This window comes from Mustela nigripes, chromosome 10, assembly GCF_022355385.1.
Source record: "Mustela nigripes isolate SB6536 chromosome 10, MUSNIG.SB6536, whole genome shotgun sequence".
Lineage (NCBI taxonomy): Eukaryota > Metazoa > Chordata > Mammalia > Carnivora > Mustelidae > Mustela > Mustela nigripes.
In genome coordinates this window covers 27301693-27322739 of record NC_081566.1, presented here as the reverse complement: position 1 = coordinate 27322739, position 21047 = coordinate 27301693, and the positions used below count along the sequence as shown (strand labels likewise).

Sequence of the window (21047 nt, the reverse complement as noted above, 5' to 3'; positions counted from 1 at the left end):
GTACTCACATGGATGGCTCTAACTTCGTCACGTTATCTCTACTCCAGCTAAACTGGAAGTGAATTCAAGGTTAGCCCGGCGCACCTGGGGCTTCTCTGCTTTCTGTCTGTGAACAGCCTTCCTGTCTCTCTAAAACTACGTATTTTTTTCAAATCCAGCTCACATCTCATCTCTGGTCATCACTTACCTTCCTGTGTTACAGTCCTAAATAGAGAGAACTCTCAGAAAATACTGTTACATTATAGCTTCCATGTTAAAGTGCTTTCTTTTACTTAAATGCCATTTCAAGAATTTAAGGGAAGCTCTTTGAAACTAATTCAGTTTTTACTGGGTCAGCTTAGAACTCTGCATGGTGGCACTTTGCATCCTAGAAGAGATTAGACTTTTGCAGGGTATAGTATATTGGAGTGGGGTGTGAGGGAATGCCAGGTAAGGAGTCTAAACACACTGCTAGCTCTTCTTGAGTCAGTTCTTCACAGAATGACTTCAGCGAAGTCCTTAAATTTGTTTACGTTTCTTCCTGATACATGAGATACTTAAATACAATTACAGTACACATGCAAATCAGCTAAACCTCAGTCTGAAATTAGTGCCCCCATTCTCTGTTGGTGAATGGGGAAGTGAGTGAACATCTTTGCATCTTTGTTGTTTTTTCTCTTTTATTTAAATAATTATAGACTTGACTACTTTTACTCTATTATCCTTTCTCTTGAGCTGTCTTCATCAATTTATTATATGTACCTTAGCTCAGATCTCTTTTCCTTTTTTGACATCACCAGTCTGAGATCCCTCCCTGCTGCAGGCAGTGGGAGAGGCAGATGCCCATGTGGGACTGGTGGTGGATCATCATCTACACGAGGTGGTCATACACTCTAAAGGTTGAGACTTGAGCAGATGGACTGGAGGAGGTCTCCAAGACGGGCATGAGCCTCACGTAAGGCTGGCCTGGGATGAGTTGTGAGAACCTGAGTACCAAGCCAAGAATGGACAGAACTGTCAGAGGAGCAAATGAAAATAAGTGGAAGGGCAGCCTGGAGACGGAAGCGGGGAGGGGACAGCTGGGGGTGGTTGGACCAGCTCCATTTTAAATGACCAGCCTTGGAAAGGAAGCCACCAGTCAATCTATTTTTTTTAATCTTTTCTTAATTATTAAGTTATAAATGCCTCCTCCTTAATTATAAAATAATGGGAGGTGGTATATATTTCAAATAGGACCTATTTCATTCATGGGGATATTTATTTATTTATCTATCTACTTATTTATTTATTTTTAAAGATTTTATTTATTTATTTGACCAAGAGAGAGATCACAAGTAGGCAGAGAGGCAGGCAGAGAGAGAGAGAGGAGGAAGCAGGCTCCCTGCTGAGCAGAGAGCCCGATGTGGGTCTCCATCCCAGGACCTTGAGATCATGACCTGAGCCGAAGGCAAAGGCTTAATACACTGAGCCACCCAGGTGCCCCTGTGATATTTAAATAAGTTCTTGGAAAGTTTTTCTTCTCCTCCTCCTCCTCTTTCCTTTTTGTATAGAATATATTGCAGTATTTCAAAATATATTGTTACCAGGTGATTTTAAAACAGAGCAGAATATCTTTCAGATTGTTAGTTTTCCACTCAGCTACCACTTTTAAAAAATAAGCAATTTCAGTAAATATACATATAAATGAAAATATAAATATATATACATATAAATTGTAGTTATCATGACTTGGTATTTTACCCTAGGTTTAGGCAATTTTAATAAATAGAAGAAATCAAAGGAATTCCTGCTGAGCACAGTTGTAGTTGGTGCATTCCTATTGGAAACTAATGTGCTCGCATTTCAGAGCAAAGACAACAAAACTGACATGGGTATTTAATGAGCTATAGGAGTCATGCCTCTTTTACGCACATGCCCGTTCGGGTCCCGCAGGAGTTTTGAGCATGTTTATTCAAGTGCTGACCGTACAGACCACACTACTTCTCCACTATCACATGCAGACCGTAAGCTTCATAGTGGCAACACCTGTTCTCAGGCCCCATTGCCTTGCATACAGTGAAATACTTATGTATTTCATAAGTATTAGACTTTTAGTTCTTAAAGGTTGACTAGATTTCTCTGCTTTCATTCATAGGAAAGAAAGAAGGAAAAACCATATGTAAATGTAAAACAAATGGACATTGGAATGAAATTCTTCAGTTAATTTGTCTAGCCTGGCTAATTTCATTTCAGACATCTTACCCATTTACTTGCAAATTTTCTCATATCTAAATGTAATGGCTTGGGGCGCCTGGGTGGCTCAGTGGGTTACAACCTCTGCCTTCAGCTTGGGTGGTGATCCCAGAGTCCTGGGATCGAGCCCTGCATTGGGCTCTCTGCTCAATGGGGAGCCTGCTTCCTCCTCTCTCTCTCTGCCTGCCTCTCTACCTACTTGTGATCTCTGTCTGTCAAATAAATAAATAAAATGTTAAAAAAAAAAATAACAGCTTATAGGGAGACATATGGAAGTGTCTTCCATCTGCCACAAGTGATTTCCATGTCATTTTCTTGAGTGTGCTTTCAATCCTGTTATTAGTAAATTCTGAGTGTCTGCCCTCTTGGGCAAATAAACTTGCCGATCAGATGTTTTCTTAAAGGTGTATTTTATGTTAATATGAGTTTGGGTGCATGATAGCATTGTTTAGAAACCTTTGTTTGAGGGGCGTCTGGGTGGCTAAGTCGTTGGGTGCCTGCCTTCAGCTCAGGACATGATCCTAGGGTCCTGGGATGGAGCCGGCATTGGGCTCCCTGTCAGGCCTGTTTCTCCCTCGCTCACTCCCCCTGCTTGTACTCCCTCTCTTGCTGTGTCTATCTGTCAAATAAACAAAATCTTAAGATACCTTTGTTTGAGAACTTTAGTGATTGGATTTTGCAGCACTGATTAGTTACAGCCAAATAAGTTACTGCTTCCTTCCACACATATACTTTGTTTCCGTGTGAAATGGAAAACATTTTTTTAATTTAACACTCCCCTCCCCCATATATTTCACACACTAATGTCCAAACTAAACCAATGACTTCTGGACTTGCATTTGTGTCCATTCTGCAAAGTGTTCTTTTGTCCACTGATGCACCTCCAGAGACCTAGCCTGTCTCATGATGAGAGCCCCCACACTCCTCACGTCACATCTGTTTACTTCCGAAGTAGAACAAATGATAGCATATTGCTGAATAATTTTAGTTTTATTTATTTTCTTATGGCTTTTATACTGTTTTACTGTATGGTAGCATTTTCCCTCTTTTCTCTTAGAAATCCATAAATATGGCACTTGCTTTCATCTTGACCTTTCTTCTTACTAATTTAGACATTAAATAAAATAGACACTTACCATCCTCTACTGAAATGCATGTCTTTTAAACATTAAGTTCCCATTTTAATTCTGTTTATAACTCACTTCTTCATTTGAGCATCTGTTATTCATTGATTTATTCAATATTTATTTTAATAATCTGTGTCCACAGTGACCAGGAGCTGTTGGGTAGTGGACTTGCCAAGATGAATACGTTGTAGTCAAGTCAAGGGCTTCACAGATAAGTATGGAAGATAGATAGATATACAATGATTGCCACAGAGTGATTGTTACTGTGTGGTCATGAAGAGACAGGACGGGAGACAAAGGCAGAGGAAGGAGGTAATGATAGGGATGACTTGAAAGAGAAAGTGACAGTTGAGTCTTAAGTAGCAAGGAGGGGCACCTGGCTGGCTCAGTTGGAAGAGCATCTGACTTTTGATCCTGGGGTTGTGAGTTCAAGCTCCACATTGGGTGTAGAGATTACTTAAATAAATAAAACTTAAAAAGATGACAAGAGAAGACAAGGAATGATATTTCGGGCAATGAGAACGGCATATGTGAGCACCAGAAATATCATAAAATACAGCATGTTGGGGAAGAAGCTTCATGAGAACCTTGGGCTTAAGGTGTCAAGGTGACGGATGTAATTGGAAAGGCAGGAGAGGTCTAGATTGTCGGAACAGTGGCTTATAGTTAGAGTTGTGTGCTAACCTTTGAACCTGTGGGCCAGAGGCTACTTTCAAATAGTCACGTAATTAGATGTGGTGTTTTAGGAAGAAAATTTTGAAGACAGTGAGAAATAAAGGGAAATGTGGAGGCACTGGTATTAAATATGAAGAGTAGTGAACTATTAGGATAGTCCAGGGGAGAAATCATGGAGGCCCTTTTTTTTTTTTTTAAGATTTTATTTATTTATTTGTCAGAAAGAGAGAGAGAGAAAGCATGCAAGCAGGCAGAGAGGCAGTCAGAGAGGCAGGCAGAGGCAGGGAGAGAGGCAGGCTCCCTGCTGAGCAAGGAGCCCCATGCAGGACTCGATCCCAGGATCCTGGGATCATGACCTGAGCCGAAGGCAGCGGCTTAACCCACTGAGCCACCCAGGCGTCCCTCATGGAGGCCCTTTGAACCAAGGCTGTGACAGCGGGGATGGAAGGGGTAGGGGACAGGGGACAGGGGACACGGAGCAACGTTTCCCAGGTGCCGTCAGGGAGACATGGGAACGATGAGATGTGTTCGATGATAAATGCGAAGTCATTGCTATTCTCGTTGCTATGCTCTCCTCTCTGTCTCTTTCTTGTCCTCTTCACCACTTTCCAGTCCTGTCCTCGCTTTAATTTTAAGGAAAGGAGCTGCATATAAAATGTTTTTTGGAGGGAGGGCAGCTTATTAGACCTTCAACAGTTGGCCTCACACAGTCTTGCTGCTCACTTAGTGATAACCGGTGTGTCCCTAGACAAGTGAGGAAATGCTCTCAGATCAGCTTCCTCTTGTTCCGCCTAAAGCATTAGGGTTTGAACTCCATTAATAATTAGACTCTCAGGGAAAGTGACCAAACCAATTGATCTTTTAGCCAAATTTAGTGCCTCAAAATCAGCGACTTGAAGGAAGAATTCATATGTCAGGAGGCATTTCACTTCCTCTGCAGTGCGCCCGTCCCTGATTTGGTAAAGAATATTCTCTCTGGCAATCTTATATCAATGAGTTATATAAAAGAAGACATAATAAGCCACATGTACTTGGAAAGTTACACGAATATAATGAAGAGCTATTTTTCCTTTCTGATGCTTCTCAGATTTAAGCATTGCTCTGTGTCCATGGCAACCACACCGGTCCAGGCTTTCCTCTTGTCACATTTGGCTCACTGCAAGCGCTTTATGACTTGTCTACCTTCAGTGTCTTCTTCTCTTAACCCCCCTTGCCCTCTGCTACCCGATTCACCTTTCTACAGATTTGTCTTCATTGTATTGTCCACTGTATCTGATATAAGCCCGTCATGGGGCATTCATTTCCATCATAAAGTGTCCTCAGATGTACCTGTTAGGCATATCATTGTACAGTCATGGGGATCCTCTCATGTCCAAGGCATGGGTCTTGTTTCTGCTCAGAGTCTGTAATGCCACTGAGCATGGACCATATTAAGTACTTGTTGTATATTCCCCTGGCCCCAGGCACAACTCTGGGCTCATGATATGTGCATAATGAACTGAATATTTCCTCTTTCACCTTTTACCCCTGGGCTCATTTAGTCCTCTCTATTCCCACTTGGTCTAAGGGGTGTTTCTAGTTATTTTGTGGTGTTAATTTCTTTCTCTTTCCTAAAGTAGTTGATAGTTTTATAGCATATCTTATCCAGAGTTTCCAGGACATTTTTAAAAACCAATTTCATGATATCTTTTTTCTTAAATATAGAAGCCTCTCTCTACCAAAAACCACAATGACTCAGCTACTTGCATGTCTAAAATGGTTTCTGCAGTTTTAGGTGGTTAGTCTTTATGATGTTTATAGATTCATAGAAGCGTTTTTTGGAAGCATAACATTTGGTATTAATCATGGGATTGCTACAGTTCACCAGGTAGACCTTTTGTTCAAAGATGTGTATAGACATAGGTTCAGGGGGAAAAACAAACAACTTGACACTCATGAAAGATATGTTCTACAATGCTTTTAAATGTTTTAATACCACTATGATATTTTTATTCAGTGTTTTTTTAAATTGAGATAAAATAACTGCCTTGTCATAAGAACACAGAATAACTGTGAAGAACAAAGACTATCAGGTAAGCTTGCTTACCATCTGCCACACAGAAGTAACTAAATTCATTCCTCAGTAAACCCACAAGTTGCCGTGTTACGGCTTTGTGGGGTCTCTCAGGGAGAGCTGAAACCATAAATATCGAATCTGTAAATGTCAAGGAGTCACTTTAGCTGACTCCTGGTTGCTAAAGAAAAGAGAGATTCAGAAGGCCCTGTAAAATAATAATCCTTTAAAGATGAATGAATGAATGAATGAATGAATGGAAAAAAAGAAGCTGAAACCAGAGTCTTATTTTACCTTTGTGTTTTTCTCTAATAACTTGTCAGTAAAGATTATTTAAAACTCTCCCTGTGAGCCTTGCCCTGGTATTTTCTACTTGGAGAAAGAGATCATACATGAGAAAGAAGTAAATGGTTTCATAGTGATGAATGTTGTGAAAGAAGGAATACCAGAGAATCCAGCATGTTACTGCTCTCCGTTAGGTAAGATGGTAAGAGAAGGCCTCTGTGAGCAAATTAGCATTTAAGTTGAATGGTGTAGTGGACCCAGACATGTGACGACCAGAGACAACAGCAAGTACAAAGGCCTAACTAAGGCAGGAGAAGTTTTGTATGTTGAAAACAGAGAGGGGGGCCAGTGTGAGTGCAGCATAGTGAGTGAGTGAGAGGTAGAGAGGAAGGAGCTGTGGTCAGGGAGCTAGGCAGGGACCAGATCAGTAGAGACATATAAACAGCATAGGGATTTAAGGGGAAGCCAGTTTAAGTTTTAACAGGGAGAAATTGTATCTGATTTATGATTTTAAGACATTTGGATTGAAGAATTCTGGTGTGTAGAATGTGAATTGAAAAAGAAGTGAGAACGGAGACAAGTCAGACTTACTTCAGAAGGCCGAGTCAGGACGTGGTCACAGCTTGGACTAACGTGGTGACAGTGAAGCTGGAGGAGAAGACCGATTCAGATAATGTTGTATACAGAGCTGACAGGACTTGTAGATAAATTGGACATGGAAGCCTGAGGGAAAGTGGGAAATCAAGGAATCAAGGATGTTGTAGAAATAGGGCAGATGGATTTTGCAAAGGCGGGTTTGCCTAAGCTCGTTCAGAAAAGCATGCAACTCTTGATCTCAGGGTTGTGAGTTCGAGCCCCACATGGGCTGTAGTGATAACTTAAAAATATCGACTTGCAAAACGTGAACAAATCATTTCTTTTAGCTGTGATCTCATTACCTCATATTACAGGAATGGAGTGAGACCGTGCATGGATGTGGGTGGCCCCGGCTCTGGCCCACAGTAGGCACTTGTGAGATTTGTATTCTTACCTCCACCTCAGCACATTTTTATTGGGAATTTGTATTCTCACGTTACTAATACTTAGGTCACCAAATTTCAAGGAAACGACTAGAAAGTCTGTCAGTGAATATTATATGAGATTCCATCATTCATCAACTCAGTAATTATTTCTTGAGCTCTTTGTATATGTAGTTACTCTCCGGGGTGCTAAGAACATGTTGGTGAATGAAGCAAATGCAAAATGTTTCCTTAAGTAGCATTCTGTCTGGTGGGGTCAACTATTTCCCTAATAAAATACAACTAGTTATTAAATCACACCTGGCATAATGGAGAATATCATGACATAATGTGAGAACATCTCTTCACAGGTTTCATATTTTCCCTTGTTTACCTCATTCATTCCCATATTTCACCAATGATTCCTAAACCCATCCTTTGGCTCCAGATTCCTCTTTCCCATGGCCTGTGGAACATCTCCAACAGACTGCCTCATATTTCTTGCTAACTCCATTCATCCTTCACCCTTTCCTGGCCCCAGTGCTTTCCCTGTCAGTTGCTACTTGTACTATCATCCCAGCTCACCAACCTAGAGATGTCACAGTCATTAGTAATATTAGCGGCTTCATAAGATTGCTGTTTTAAACCTTATTTTCTTAGTGAAAAATGAGACTCAAAGATGTTAGTTTTCCTCAAGTCACACGGTTAGTGGACATCAAATGTTGGTTTTAAATCCAAGTCTGACTGACATCTCAGTTTTTGTTCTTTTGGTAACATTCTGAAGGATTGTTAAAACTTTTTAAAGGAAAAAATGATGGAGGAAAAATGTTCCAGAAAGAGGGAAGAGCATCTTAAAAGGCTCAGAAATATTAAAGCACCAGTATCTCTAATCAGAGAAATGTTTAGCTGCCATTCTCCTACACATGTTTTTCCATCTTGAATGCTGAGCCATTTCAGGAAACAATTATAGCGTAGCCATTATGTGTCAAGTAACCGCCTCTGCTCAGTTTTTAGGACAAGAAGGAGGATGGTACATGATACCGATCTCTAATTGCCTTAGCAGGGGAGAGGGACCCTAACTGTTGATTTCCTAACTGCTCATTAAAGCATAAGCCTGCAGGTGCTGTGCCAGAGACAGCATAGGCGGAGACCTGGGGGAGCAAACAGCAGGCTGGTTGTCCCAATGTGGGGTTGAAGGGTGGTTCCTGCGGGAGGTAATATCAGAGTTGAATTTTGACAGATTAAGAAAAGGTAAGTGAGTTAGAGGGGAAGCACAGTTCAAGAAAAGGAGAAAGCAAGAGCAAAGACTTGGAGACATGGAGTTAGCAGGTGCACGTGGGGAACTCCAAATACCTTGAGTTTTATACACAGTGGTGATCCCAGCATGTCATATACTAAGGGCTGATCTCAAAGCAGAAGAGTTGGGAGTAGAGAAGAGGGGATAGTTTTGAGAGACGGTGAGGAGGTTGAACCCACTTGATTGATGGGTTAGAGGTAGAGGGAGGTAAAAGGAGGACTCTGGGATGACACCCAGGTGCCTACTGTATAAATGGGCAGATGGAGAACCCATTAGCCAGGATAGGACATGTCAGGGAAATAACTGACCTCACCAGACAGAATGCTCTTTAAGGGAACATTTTGCATTTGCTTCACCAACTCACCAACACGTTCTAGCACCCATGCCAGAGGAAGATCTGTGCAGGGAAGAAGTGATGACTTCGGAGGCTGAGATTAAGTTACATGTGAGGCTGCATAGATCCTATAAGGAGATGGATATTCAGGTTGGGAGCTCTGGAGAGCAGGCTGATCTTGTGGCTGGGTTGTGCAGTAGCGATTAACAAGAAGGGTATGGATAGGATCCCCAGGGTACAGATGCTGCTTTTTGAACACAAGTTTTACTCTGTTTTGATTTCCGTTGTTTCTTTTTAGAACCCAAGGCACACTAGTCCCTCATTCTATTCATAGTGACACGACTGTGTAAATCCTGTTGTCTGCACTGGACTAATTTGATTAGTTTCTAAGATCCAGCCTGTTAAGTCTACCTCCTCCACTGTTTAATAACTCAAGTTAGATTTTAAATATTTGGTAGTTATCTAAAAATTATAATTGCAGTTACCCCTTACCAGCAACATGATCTTGGGCAAGTCACTTCACTGTTCTAAGCTCAGGTGCCTCCAATGGGAAAGGTCATCAGTGGTTGTTAGGATTAAATGCAGGAATGCATACTCTAAGGGCTTGCCTAGCTCATAGTCTTTGTAGATACTGAGTAAGTAATTTATATTGTTAGTTACACACGTATCTACCAGAGTTTGTGACTTTGTTGAGCCCTGCTGGGATCAAATACCAGTGTGAGATTGGTAAAGGAGCCCACCATGCAGAGACCTCTGTGAACCTGTTCTGCTACCATCACATGAGTCAGCCTGTGCCAGTGCCGGTATCTACAGGAACTGAACTCTCACGGGAGGTGAAGAGGGAGCAGATCACCTCCAATGAAAGTAGAGGAAAAAATCACCCCCATTCTCAGCATTTTGCTACCTCAGAAATTCTACTGAATCCATCCAAAGCTGTGAGCTGGGGGCAGGGGCAAGGAAAGAGTACAGCCAGACTACATATTACCACCGTTACTCCAGAACATGGACTTGTCTATGCAAAAAAGCCCTGACTGTCCCCGCCTTGACATATTCATTTTATGGAAACAAATTCACTTGCTAATACATGGGCTGACCCATACAGCGACTCCACTGAAAATATTATTTTTCTCAGTGACAGCTATTAAACTACACTTAGCATTCTGTGTAACATGAAGATGCCGGAGATGGCGTATTTAATAGAGAGCTGGAGGTGGACCATGGGAAGACAGTAGAGGTAATTCACCACTTAGCAAGATGAATCAAGTGCCTCATTATTTTTAATAGCCATGACAAACAACATACACGTACACTCAAACACATAAAAATAAGATGTAAAATGCTGATCCAGCACGAGAGGATCAAGGAACAGTCTGGATTCTGTAGATCATCATTTTAATCTGATCAATGTAACATTAAAAAAAAAACCAGGCCCCTGCTGACATTTATTTATGCTTCTTGCCTACCTGAAAATAAATGGGAGCCTTATACCAAGTGCCCAGGGAACGGAATGAATGAACTGAGACAGGATGCCCTGTTCAAGCCTGCATCACCAACATGGCTTCGAGAAAGCCGCACTTCATGAGGCAGTCTTGGCGGAGCTCCCAGGGACGGAGTCTCTCTAACGGTGATCAAAGGAGAGCGCGCACCTCACTTAAACACAGAGAAGACAGAGCCGTGCTTGGTTCTCCTAAGTGTGTGTTCAGAGGGGTGATTCTCAAGGAGGCTTTTGGCTGCTCCTCTCAACTCACCCCTGTGAGTCTTAGATCCTTTCATAGCGGGGAGGGGGCACGGGCTCCGGGTCAGTTCCATGTGAAATAAAATGGTGAAACAGTTTTCCTAATGAGAGAGCTGTTTGTTTGTTTGTTTGTTTAATGGGCTACCTTAATTGGAAGACAACAACAGCACAGGAAATGCACGGTTCCTTGCCATGCAACTGGGCTCTGAGATCTTGGCTTCCTGGCTCTGCCTCCAGCAAGTGCTGTGATCCCAAACCAGTCATGTATCCGCTGCCTCAGTCTTAGCATCAGTAGGCTAAACATGTTAGACTCTGATGCTTTCTAGGGTCATGCAACACATTATTTTATGATTCTGCTGTCTTACCTAGAGTATCCTTCTTAGTGTAGGTAGTGCGTTACTGAGGGACATTGTCCAAAAAGTGTGTTCTACACAGGAGGTAGGATTGTGAACACTTTAGAATGGCACAGAAACCAGGTTATGGAAGGTTCAGTTAGCAACAGAGGTGCTTAGCTTGGAGATAAGGAAATTGAGACTGCCTTCAAATATTTGAATTAATGTCACATTAAAAAAAGTTGACTTAATTCTGTGTTGTTATAAAATGTATTCCCCAACCCAGTGACCCACTTTCCTGGCTTACTGGAAGTAGTACTTTCTAAACAAACAAATGTCCGATAATAAAACAGGCAGCCTTTTGAGATAGTTGTCAATAGAGATAAGGAAGTAGGGGCAAAATGACCAACTCTTGAAGAGACTAAAAATTCTTGCATTGATAAAGGCATTAAGCTAGAATCTACCACAAAAATTGTTACCATGACTGTTGAGCATGTTATTAAATTATTGTTGGTGGGAGAAAGTTCTCTCTTCTATTAAAAAAAAAAAAAAAAACTCCTTGGGGCACCTGGGTGGCTCAGTGGGTTAACCTCTGCCTTTGGCTCAGGTCATGATCCCAGAGTCCTGGAATGGAGCCCGTCATCAGGCTCTCTGCTCAGAGGGAGCCTGCTTCCTCCTCTCTCTCTGCTTGCTTCTCTGCCTACTTGTGATCTCTGTCAAATAAATAAATAAAATCTTTAAAAAAATTTAAAAATTAAAAAATTATCTATCCTACAAAAAAAGAATTCAGTTTTTGTCCTTTTACCTTTCCAAGTTGAGAAGCATATAGGTCCTTTCCTTGTTATTACTAAGTGTTTAAATCTTCAGGGTTAGAACTGAAGGGGCAGTTGGTCTCACAGGAATGTCTTTTATCAGTATTTGGCTAATTCTCTTGCTAATGTTTGTGTAACCCCTGAAGTGACTACTTAGCATGTTTCTTTGTAATTCCATTAATCAATTAATCAGTCAATTAATTCCATTAATCAATTCATCCATTAATCAATTCCACAAATGAAGTCAAATATGCTTTTAATTTTACAATGGGTGTCTGTTCATGTCCAGCTCGTGTCCAGCAATCATGACTCGGTATAGGGGCTCAGGGAGTGCACTCAAGCACAAGGCTCTAATTAGGACTGCACCACCATCCACCTGATTCCGGCACTCCAGAGAGAGCCTTCTGTTCTTCGGACCATGGCTTAGGGACCACTGCCCGGTCCTCTTTACTTTTTTCTCACTCTGCCTCATTGCATGATTCATCCAAATTTCCCATATTATCTTCAACTTACTGCTGAACTTCCTTTACAGATTTTTTTTTTTAAATCTTCATGATAGTGTAAGAAAATTTGAGAAATCATGTATTTTTAACTGGTTAGTTTAGAAGAGTTTTTTTTTTTTTCTGTCACTAGTTTCATCTTTGGATTACTTTATAACTCAAAAATGTATCTCTCAGAAGTGTACTGTACTGAATCTCATCAGTGATAAAAACATTACTTGGGGAATTGGGAATGGAGAAGAGAAAATGCTCACTGAGATGACTCACTCTTCTAAGGCTTCAGAAATGCCTAGAATCCATTCTCCCACTTCACCCAGTGAAGAGTTATTTTACCTAATACTGTTCAATGGCTGTTCTCAAAGGACAACCTGAAAAATTATGGAAATTTTGAAAGTGAGGGATGATGCCTGGGACGGGAAGCTGTTTATAGAGAATGCTTTATTCTCCCCAGAGTGATATATGCCAAGACAGGTTGGGCTTGGGCTGGTATCTCCATACACACAGAACTGAGTGAGTAGGTTTCTGGGAAGCCTGGTTCATCTTGATGTGGAAAGGAAGACCAGAGAATGGGCATGGACATTCCAACCTGGCATGTGTTCATTCCTCTGTGGCTTCTGGCCTGGAGTGCAGGGAGATGACACCCCTCTCAGTGTGGTCATTTCCAGGCAGGGGATGCCTTCTGGGCCTAGCGGGCCTTCGGCCCCATATCTTCCCACTGGGAATTCTCGACCATCAGCCTTTACCCCTTTCACCAGCTCAGCATGTTCTGGGTCCACGGAAACAGAGCCGAGGTTGCTCCGTGCTATTCTGCTGCTCCCTTTCCATCCCCGTCCTCGCTCTTCACAGCGGGTCCGGCCTGTGAAGCCCTGGGACCTGCATCCGGTTCTGCGCGTCAGCAGCTCCATCTTCTCCACCCCCCCCCCCATGGTGCCAGCTCTGCCTCCTCTGGCTCAGCATCTTGGCTGGGGGGAGTAGCCAGCTGGGCCTCCGCCCACTTCCTTCTTCCTCCTGTTCTTCCCCAGGCTGCTTGCTGCTCTGACCCCCAAGCCTTCTGCAGGGCTCTAGTGTGGCCCCCGTTCCTCAGACTGGGTGAGGAAGGTACGCTCTGGACCCATGCCATCGCCCATGAAACCACTGCTGCTCTCCCAGCAGCGGCCACTCAGAGCCAAACCTGAAGCTTACCTTCACTTCCTCAATGATAATGTATTTTTGAGGGGGAGGATGATGGAGAGATTAGGAAAACTGAAATACAGGACCATGTTTATAATTGCTTTAAGTGTAACTCGGTTTGCTTATTAAAATATCATACTTTGGTTATTTCATTTAATAGCACTTCTTTTGTGACCATCAAAGCCAAACCATAGTTCCAAAGTCTTTTGATTAATTTTGACTTCTTACCAGAATCCATTTGGGGAAGAAATTTTTTGTTTCTGGTTTATATAAGAAAAAATAAATGACTCTGCCAGTGTCTTTGAAACCAAGTCAGTTGCATGGAAACATTTCCCCTATCTTTTAAAAAATACATCAGTCCAAAAAAGTCCTGTAAGCAAAGGAGTCACTGAATTCTCCCTTCCTTTGCAAGTAAAAATATCCCCTTGTCCTGAAAAGGGAAGCTTCCATGACAGTGCTTTGCACACTGACACAGCAGTTGCACAGTCTTTTCAAACAGAATCTTGTGCAGAACTCCAGTATGTAAACAAGATAAAAATGGAGCTATTCCCAGAGGGGTGTGTGGCATGGGGTAGGGGGAGGGGGTAGGCTCTGAGAGGCCCAGAATCTCTGTCCTCAACCTCACAGTCTCCCCCTCCAGCTAACCTGAGTTACCCATGAGACATTTCCTCCAGAACCCTAGGGATCTGAAATGTGGTGGGTGGGTGGGTGGGTGTGTGTGTGTGAGAGAGAGAGAGAAATTCTGATGATTTTGAGCATTCTACACTAAAATCTCTAGTTTTTTAAGAAATCATTTTTGGAGGGGCACCTGGGTGGCTCAGTTGGTTAAGCATCCAACTCTTGATTTTGACTCAGGTCATAATCTCAGAGTAGTGAGAAAGAGCCCAGCAGTGGGCCACTGCTCGGCATGGATCCTGCTTAAGATTCTCTCTCTCCCTCTCCCCTTCCCTCCGTAGCTCATGCACATTCTTTTTCTCTCTTAAAAAAGAAAGAAAGAAAGAAAGAAAGAAAGAAAGAAAGAAAGAAAGAAAGAAAGAAAGAAATGTGGCACCTGGGTGGCTCAGTGGGTTAAAGCTTCTGCCTTCGGCTCAGGTCATGATCCCAGGGTCCTGGGATCAAGCCCCACATCGAGCCCCACATCAAGCTCTCTGCTCAGCAGGGAACCTGTCTCCTCCTATCTCTCTGTCTGCCTCTCTGCCTACTTGTGATCTCTGTCAAATAAATAAATAAAATCTTAAGAAAAAAAAATCATTTGGGGGGAAAAAGATCATTTTTGGAAGAAACTGAAGACTTGACAACAATATATAAATATCGTATTTAAGATTTTGTGAATACTCAAAATATTTAACAGAAATGTTTTACTGAGTTTTGGAAAAAGAAACTATTCTGTTAAAGCAGGCGGTATTTGCCTTTCACCCCAATTCTGTAATTAATCTCTTTCTTTAACCAGTATCACAGAGATACACTGATGTTTCTATTTTGTTACTTATAGAGATCTATAACTCTCATTTGTCAGAGCAGGAAACTTAAGACTCAGAAGGAACTTGCTGTGGTTCTCTTACTCTGTATCAACTACAGCTTGCATGAAGAAGCAGGTCTGGTGTTCGCTACAGAACTACAGCATCAAGATTCTGAGCGTGATTAGTTCATTGTTTGCTGGTTTACAAACTGCTCCCAAGGGGAGCTCGTCTTTTTCCCTTCATTTGGCTGTAACTGACTTCACGTCAAGGAAGTTAATATAACACATACTGACACTGTAAAATTTTAAAGCATGGATAATCCGCAGTTATATTATTAGTAGGGAAGGATTAATTGGACCAGACCATTAGAATGTTTTGAGCTATTAACTGAGCATTTATCAGGATCTGCGGCTTAAGAAAGTCATTACTGCTTTGAGAATCTCCACTTCAGTGGTTCCTCAGGTGTATGCTCATTATTATATTGGAGGTGTTTATGTTTTGTCATACTGCAAGCTTATAAAAATCTTCCTTTCAATTATGACTTCCCAGAATGCTGAAATAACTTCACATCGCAAAAAGTCATTATTATTGCGCAAACACTGCAACTTGAGGGTGTGTCCTTTCTTGGAAGCTCCGTCTTTGCTGTCTGTTCACCCCCTTATCATTTCGCCCTCAACCTCTCTCTCCTGGGGAGATTTCCGTCGTCTAACCAGGATTGGAGCATCCCACTTTAAATACGCGGCATAAAATCAGACTTTTACCTGCTATCATTATTAGAAAGCAAAAGGGAAGAAAGGTCAGCCGTTTAGCTGGCAGGCTGTCTGGCTTTTCTGCGAGCATTACATGGGAAGAGAAGCTAGTTCTTCTGTCTCTGGCTTTAGGATTCAACAGCGTAAGCTGTCAGACTAACAACACTGATTGAAGGTGGACTGGGAGGGGGAAGCACATCTGTCCAACGGCTCGCCATTGGCTTCTTATTACAGCATTCTCCCCGGAGACACACTCTGCATGCTCATTCACCTACCTCCTCCTCTTCCCTCCCCTTCCTTCCCTACCCCTTCATTACTGATTCACAGCGAGAGGCGGCAGCGGCGGCAGCGGCAGCAGCGGCAGCCGTGGCGCTGCTTGTCACGAATCAAGGATTGCAATGAGCTCATCCTTTTCTCCTTGCAGCTTCACAACTGCCCTGGCTTCCTGGCTACTGCTGCTGCTGTCTGCTCACCCACACTCACGCAGGCACACACGCACACATACACACACGCGCGCACACACACACACACTCTCTCTTTACATGCTAGACCCTTCTGAGCTGCTGGTACATTTTAACACATGTATCTGAACTCTCCTGCATCACTCTTGGCCATTTTCTTGCATCCGATTGCTTTTGCCGTTTTTTATTTAGCTCAGTATTTGATTTCATTTTCCAGTCTACTTTGGGGCTTTTGCACAGTGGATAATTTAGCCAAAATGTTCTTCCTTTGGAGACGTTAGCTGACAATTCCCACCACAGACTGGCTTGTGCGTGCTCCTGGGGAGACCTAAGCCTGGCTCCCTTCCCACTGCAGTTCTCAAAATTGGGGATCAGAGATCCAGCTTTCTCATTCTGGACACCTACTTACTGCTCATGGAAGAAGGGGTGCCCTGCCCAGCCCCAGCTGCTAAGCTCACACCTCCAGTCAGAAAGTCCCAGGACATGCACGACGAGAGGAGCAAGCTGGTGAATGAGTATGCATGTCGAGTGCTGGAACTTCTGGGGATGGGGCATCGTCTGTTTGTGCCTCGGCTTCTGGCGGTGAGACTGTTTTTCGTTGAACTTCATTTGTAGGGAATCTGCCACCCTCTGTGAGAATTCCTGTATCCCTAAAAGCGGCTTGCAGTCTCCTGTTTTCTTTTCCTCTTCCCCACACTACCCAGCAGGAAGTGCTGAGTGGCCGCTGCCCTGGGGCTCTGGCTGAGCCTGGTCTACGCCACTCCTTAATTGGCTAGAGGAGCTATGGCTCTTTTCTGAGAGCCCAGGGCCACATTAGCGGCATTATCACTGTGGCAGGGGGAAAAAATGTTTTCTGGTTGCCTAGACTCAGCAGTAAAGCAGAATAGCCAAGTGCTTGATACAGGCATTCTGTTATTTACATCTCCAAAGGGTTAAATTTCACAACAGACATTGCTACTTATCTGGACTACTGTGGTTTGCGTTCTAACCTCACCATTTGGTTGCCAACTTCTTTTCTTTTTTTTTTTTTTACTGATTAGGGAATTTTACCCCTTAAAAATCCTTGGGTAAGAAATTGAAAATTTTTCTCCTGGAATGCTTGAACAGTGTATCTATGAAGCAGCTTAAAGCTGTTGGGTCTGTGCTGTGAATCTGGGAAGTCTGGCTTGCTTGTTTTTTGATTTCCTGCACAAGAAGAAAATCACCCTTCCTCACTTCCTACCAAGGGTTAAAATTAAATACCCACAATCGCTGGTGCAGGGTTTCTTTTCAGTGGTTTGAGAACTGTACCTAGCAACTGTTCTATAATGTAATTGGTCTACAGTAGTCCTATACCATTATTTGGTAATTGAACAAGAATAATTAAGCTTTGTCTATTTTATACAATGGAGTTTAATACCATTCCAGACTGTTCTTTTGTTATGGTTCTGTCATATTTGAGTCTTTTCAGAAGTATAACGTTGACTGAATTTAACACTTTTCTCTCATATCTCTCTCATCAGTCTAGTTCATCTCTGTTTATATTATCTTTGCAGTTATCAATTCAGTCTTCATGCATGTTTTCGCGTGTAAATATCATCCCCCTTGCTTAATCATAACAACATTTTAGGTAGCTGTATGCAGGAGGGATTTTTCACCCCAAAGAAAGTCTGTTTATCATTGCGAGATGAAGTTAGAAGCAGGTGACCAGCATATAATTATGGGGGAGGGGGTATTTTTGAGAAATACAGTTTCTTTGTCATTTGGGAAAGAAAGAAAAAGAGTTCAGTACATACGTGTTAATGCCCAGGTGAGGTCATCAGTGCTCACTTGAATTCTGTTTCCCTGAACCTCATTTATCTTAAAAAAGAGAAAACTGAAGGTTTATGTCCTATTAGAAAGGAGTTTTTTTGGTAGTTTTTTTTTTTTTTTTGTGGTTTTGTTTGTTGTAATAAAAAGCATTTTATTCAGGACCTCTGACACTATTAAGTGCTAAAATATATTTCAACAAATTCTCTACATCTCTTTGAGGAGTCTGTTTTGGTTCTCAAATATTTTCATATTCTTAAAGACTACTTAACTTTGTGACTCCAGGGCTCCTACTGCCAACTTTCCAGTAATCTGGTGCTGCCTTCCTTTGCCACTTCTGACTCTCAGTGCTTTGAAAGAAAACATAAATTGATAACTAAGACTGTCTCTCAGTCTTAAATCCACATTAGGCTTGCATTTATAATGCCTTTACTTTAAAACCAATTATCGGCCATAAAATCCACAAAGAGCTGGGTTCATACACTTCAGATCTTCTGGAGGTCACGTGGCTCTGTATGTTGCAACCATATGAAGTTGGGTTGGTTGCCCAGTTAGGTATTCAAGTTCGTACATCCCTTCGGTTGTTTTGGGCTCTCACATTCAGCCTAGGTAATGGTGCCATTTGCATTACTTACACATGGAAAGTGTATACTGAGTTGTCTGTAGGGTCATTTGGCAATCTCTGACTTTGTTATACAGCATTGTACTGAAAAGATCATTGATAGAACTAGGGTACTCTACAGTTTGGGAAATCACATGCCCTTTAATTAGTAATATGGCTGTGAATTGAGATCAGCTATCCAATGAGTTACTGCTTAAAGTTTATTTAGCATGTGTACCAGGAGGAAGTACAGTCATTCAGCTGTGTGTTATTGGACTGGCTAATGATGTGGGATCGATGGCGGATCTGTACGGGCTGGTCCTGAGAGGGATCCTGCCAGAGGCAATACTACAATCTTTCCATTACCACCCAAAAGGGTGGGCATGGAAGTTTTGGTTTTCAGATAGGTTTTAAACATGAATGCATGTAGGTTGGACACAGGTAAATACATTATTTTACTTTAAAGATCCCAGTAGTTGTGTTTTTTTTTTATGTCAGTTAATTTGCTTGATGGATTGATCAAATGTATGAAGATCTACCAAGACAGTGTTGTAGATTTGGACTTTGAGCTTTATTCATTGTTCCCTGATTCACAGAGGGACCATCAAATGATTAGAATACCAAGCACATTTGAATTTTTTTTAAGTTTTTATTTAAATTACATTTGAAATTCTTGCTTCTTATCTTTCAGAGGTGCACTTAGTATTAGTAAACAATAATTTCCCTTTAACAAATCAAGTATAAGTACTTCATTGTAGATATTACCTTAAGGCATAAATTCTGTGCGTAGTCTCACCAAACACATTTCTTTGGTGAAATTAAAATTCCAAAGCAAGAGATACAGGTATCCTAGATACCAGCAAAGTAAGGTTTCCCTCTTCTCAAGCCTGTGCTTCCAAATGATTCTCAGACTTCCAAAAATATGTCTGTACTGAATAGAAATCCTGTTAGACACTATAAAGGAAGAAAAAGCCATTTGTGGTAAAAATGGCAAAGGTGAGAAAGAGAACCATACCTAGATTAAAAAAAAAAAATCCCCTAAAATAATCAAACTTAGAATTTGCTGCTTATCGGAGGCCGTTGAAGAACGATTGATCACCCAAGAGTCGTGAGAGGTTCAGAACAGAAGCATCTGGAGCTAACACCCGAATGTTAGAGCTGTTCCTTGCCACCCACCCTGCCTCTTTAAAAAAAAAAAAAAAAAATCACTTTAAAATGTGATACTCTTGCACTGAATTTTTCAGTGGGAAAAACACACTGGAAATGGTATCAGCGGTGACACATAGCCAGAGTCCATACTCTGTAAGTGTGTGAAATTTAAAGAAAAAGGAAAAACTTTTATTCTACTCCTATTCAGAATCTCCCTTTTCTCCCTCTAGATTTTACTAGCTGTTATATGGTGTGGGATGTTATGACCAGATCATCCTTTATTAATATCAGTGTTGGCTGTGGTTTCAGTGTGACACTGTGGGCCCTGTGCACAGTGAATCTGAAGGACGATTGATTATTGGGATGAAAAGCCAGAAGACCAAGTCTGTCTCCCACTCTTACTTCTGTTTTAACTGCTTCAAGGATTCCTCATTGAAGAGAGACTATAACTCTTGAAACTTAAAGAGTCAAATATAAAAGTTGGCATGCATACTTCTGATGCCCTTCAAAATATAGAAATCAGTTTTTATATTAAGATAAGTCCTACATCTACTCTCTAATTTGCATTTTATCAATTGTGACTTTTAATATAGGATGTGCTTGAAGTGGAGTTTTTATGAATTCATAGAACAAATTTATGTTGGGGTCTCTCATGTGCCTGGGAATTTGCTTAATTTTTACTGAGGGAAGTGGAAAGGATACCTAAATCAGCATCCTACTTTATTATTATTATTATTATTATTTTTTAAGATTTTATTTATTTATTTGACAGAGAACACAAGTAGGCAGAGAGGCAGGCAGAGAGAGAGAGAGAGAAGCAGGCTCTGCACTGAGCAGAGAGCCCGATGCGGGGCTCGATCCCAGGGTCCTGGGATCATGACCTGGGCCGAAGGCAGAGGCTTTAACCCGCTGAGCCACCCAGGAGCCCCAGCATCCTACTTAAAAAAAAAAAAAATCCTACTTACTTTTCCCTCTGGATAGTTCTCTTTACCTACTTGAAAGGAAATAGAACTAGGACTGATTGAAATGTTTTTAATTGTCCGAGTAATCTTTATATATAATTCTATTCAAATGAAGAAAGAAGTAATCCTTCCTTTGGAGGTGTAATTGATAAACATGTTCCATATCATCACTTAAAAAGATTTGACAGCAAGTTTGGGGAGCAAAAGATGAATGTTTATAGATCCACTAATTTTCAAAAGTTATCATTTATTCTTATTTAAAAGAATAAAGCTAATAGAGTTCTCTGTTTTGCAAGGGAAGAAAACATATCTTTGCTTATTTAAATTTCGCTAGCTCTCATCTGTGTT

At 41.6% G+C, this 21047-nt stretch overlaps 1 protein-coding gene across 3 annotated transcripts in view; it reads left to right on the top strand.

Moving 5' to 3' along the window:
- Nucleotides 1-21047, top strand: part of RABGAP1L (RAB GTPase activating protein 1 like) — a 769947-nt gene that overhangs the window by 588875 nt on the left and 160025 nt on the right. Inside the window, exon 1 of one of the 3 annotated variants that reach the window (XM_059412864.1) lies at nt 16048-16781. The exons of the other annotated variants lie outside the window; for them this stretch is intronic. Within the exon in view, the coding sequence (XP_059268847.1) occupies nt 16614-16781 (168 nt within the window). The 5' untranslated portion in view covers nt 16048-16613. Of the gene's footprint in view, nt 1-16047; nt 16782-21047 lie in introns of those variants that run through there. 3 annotated transcript variants of the gene reach the window in all.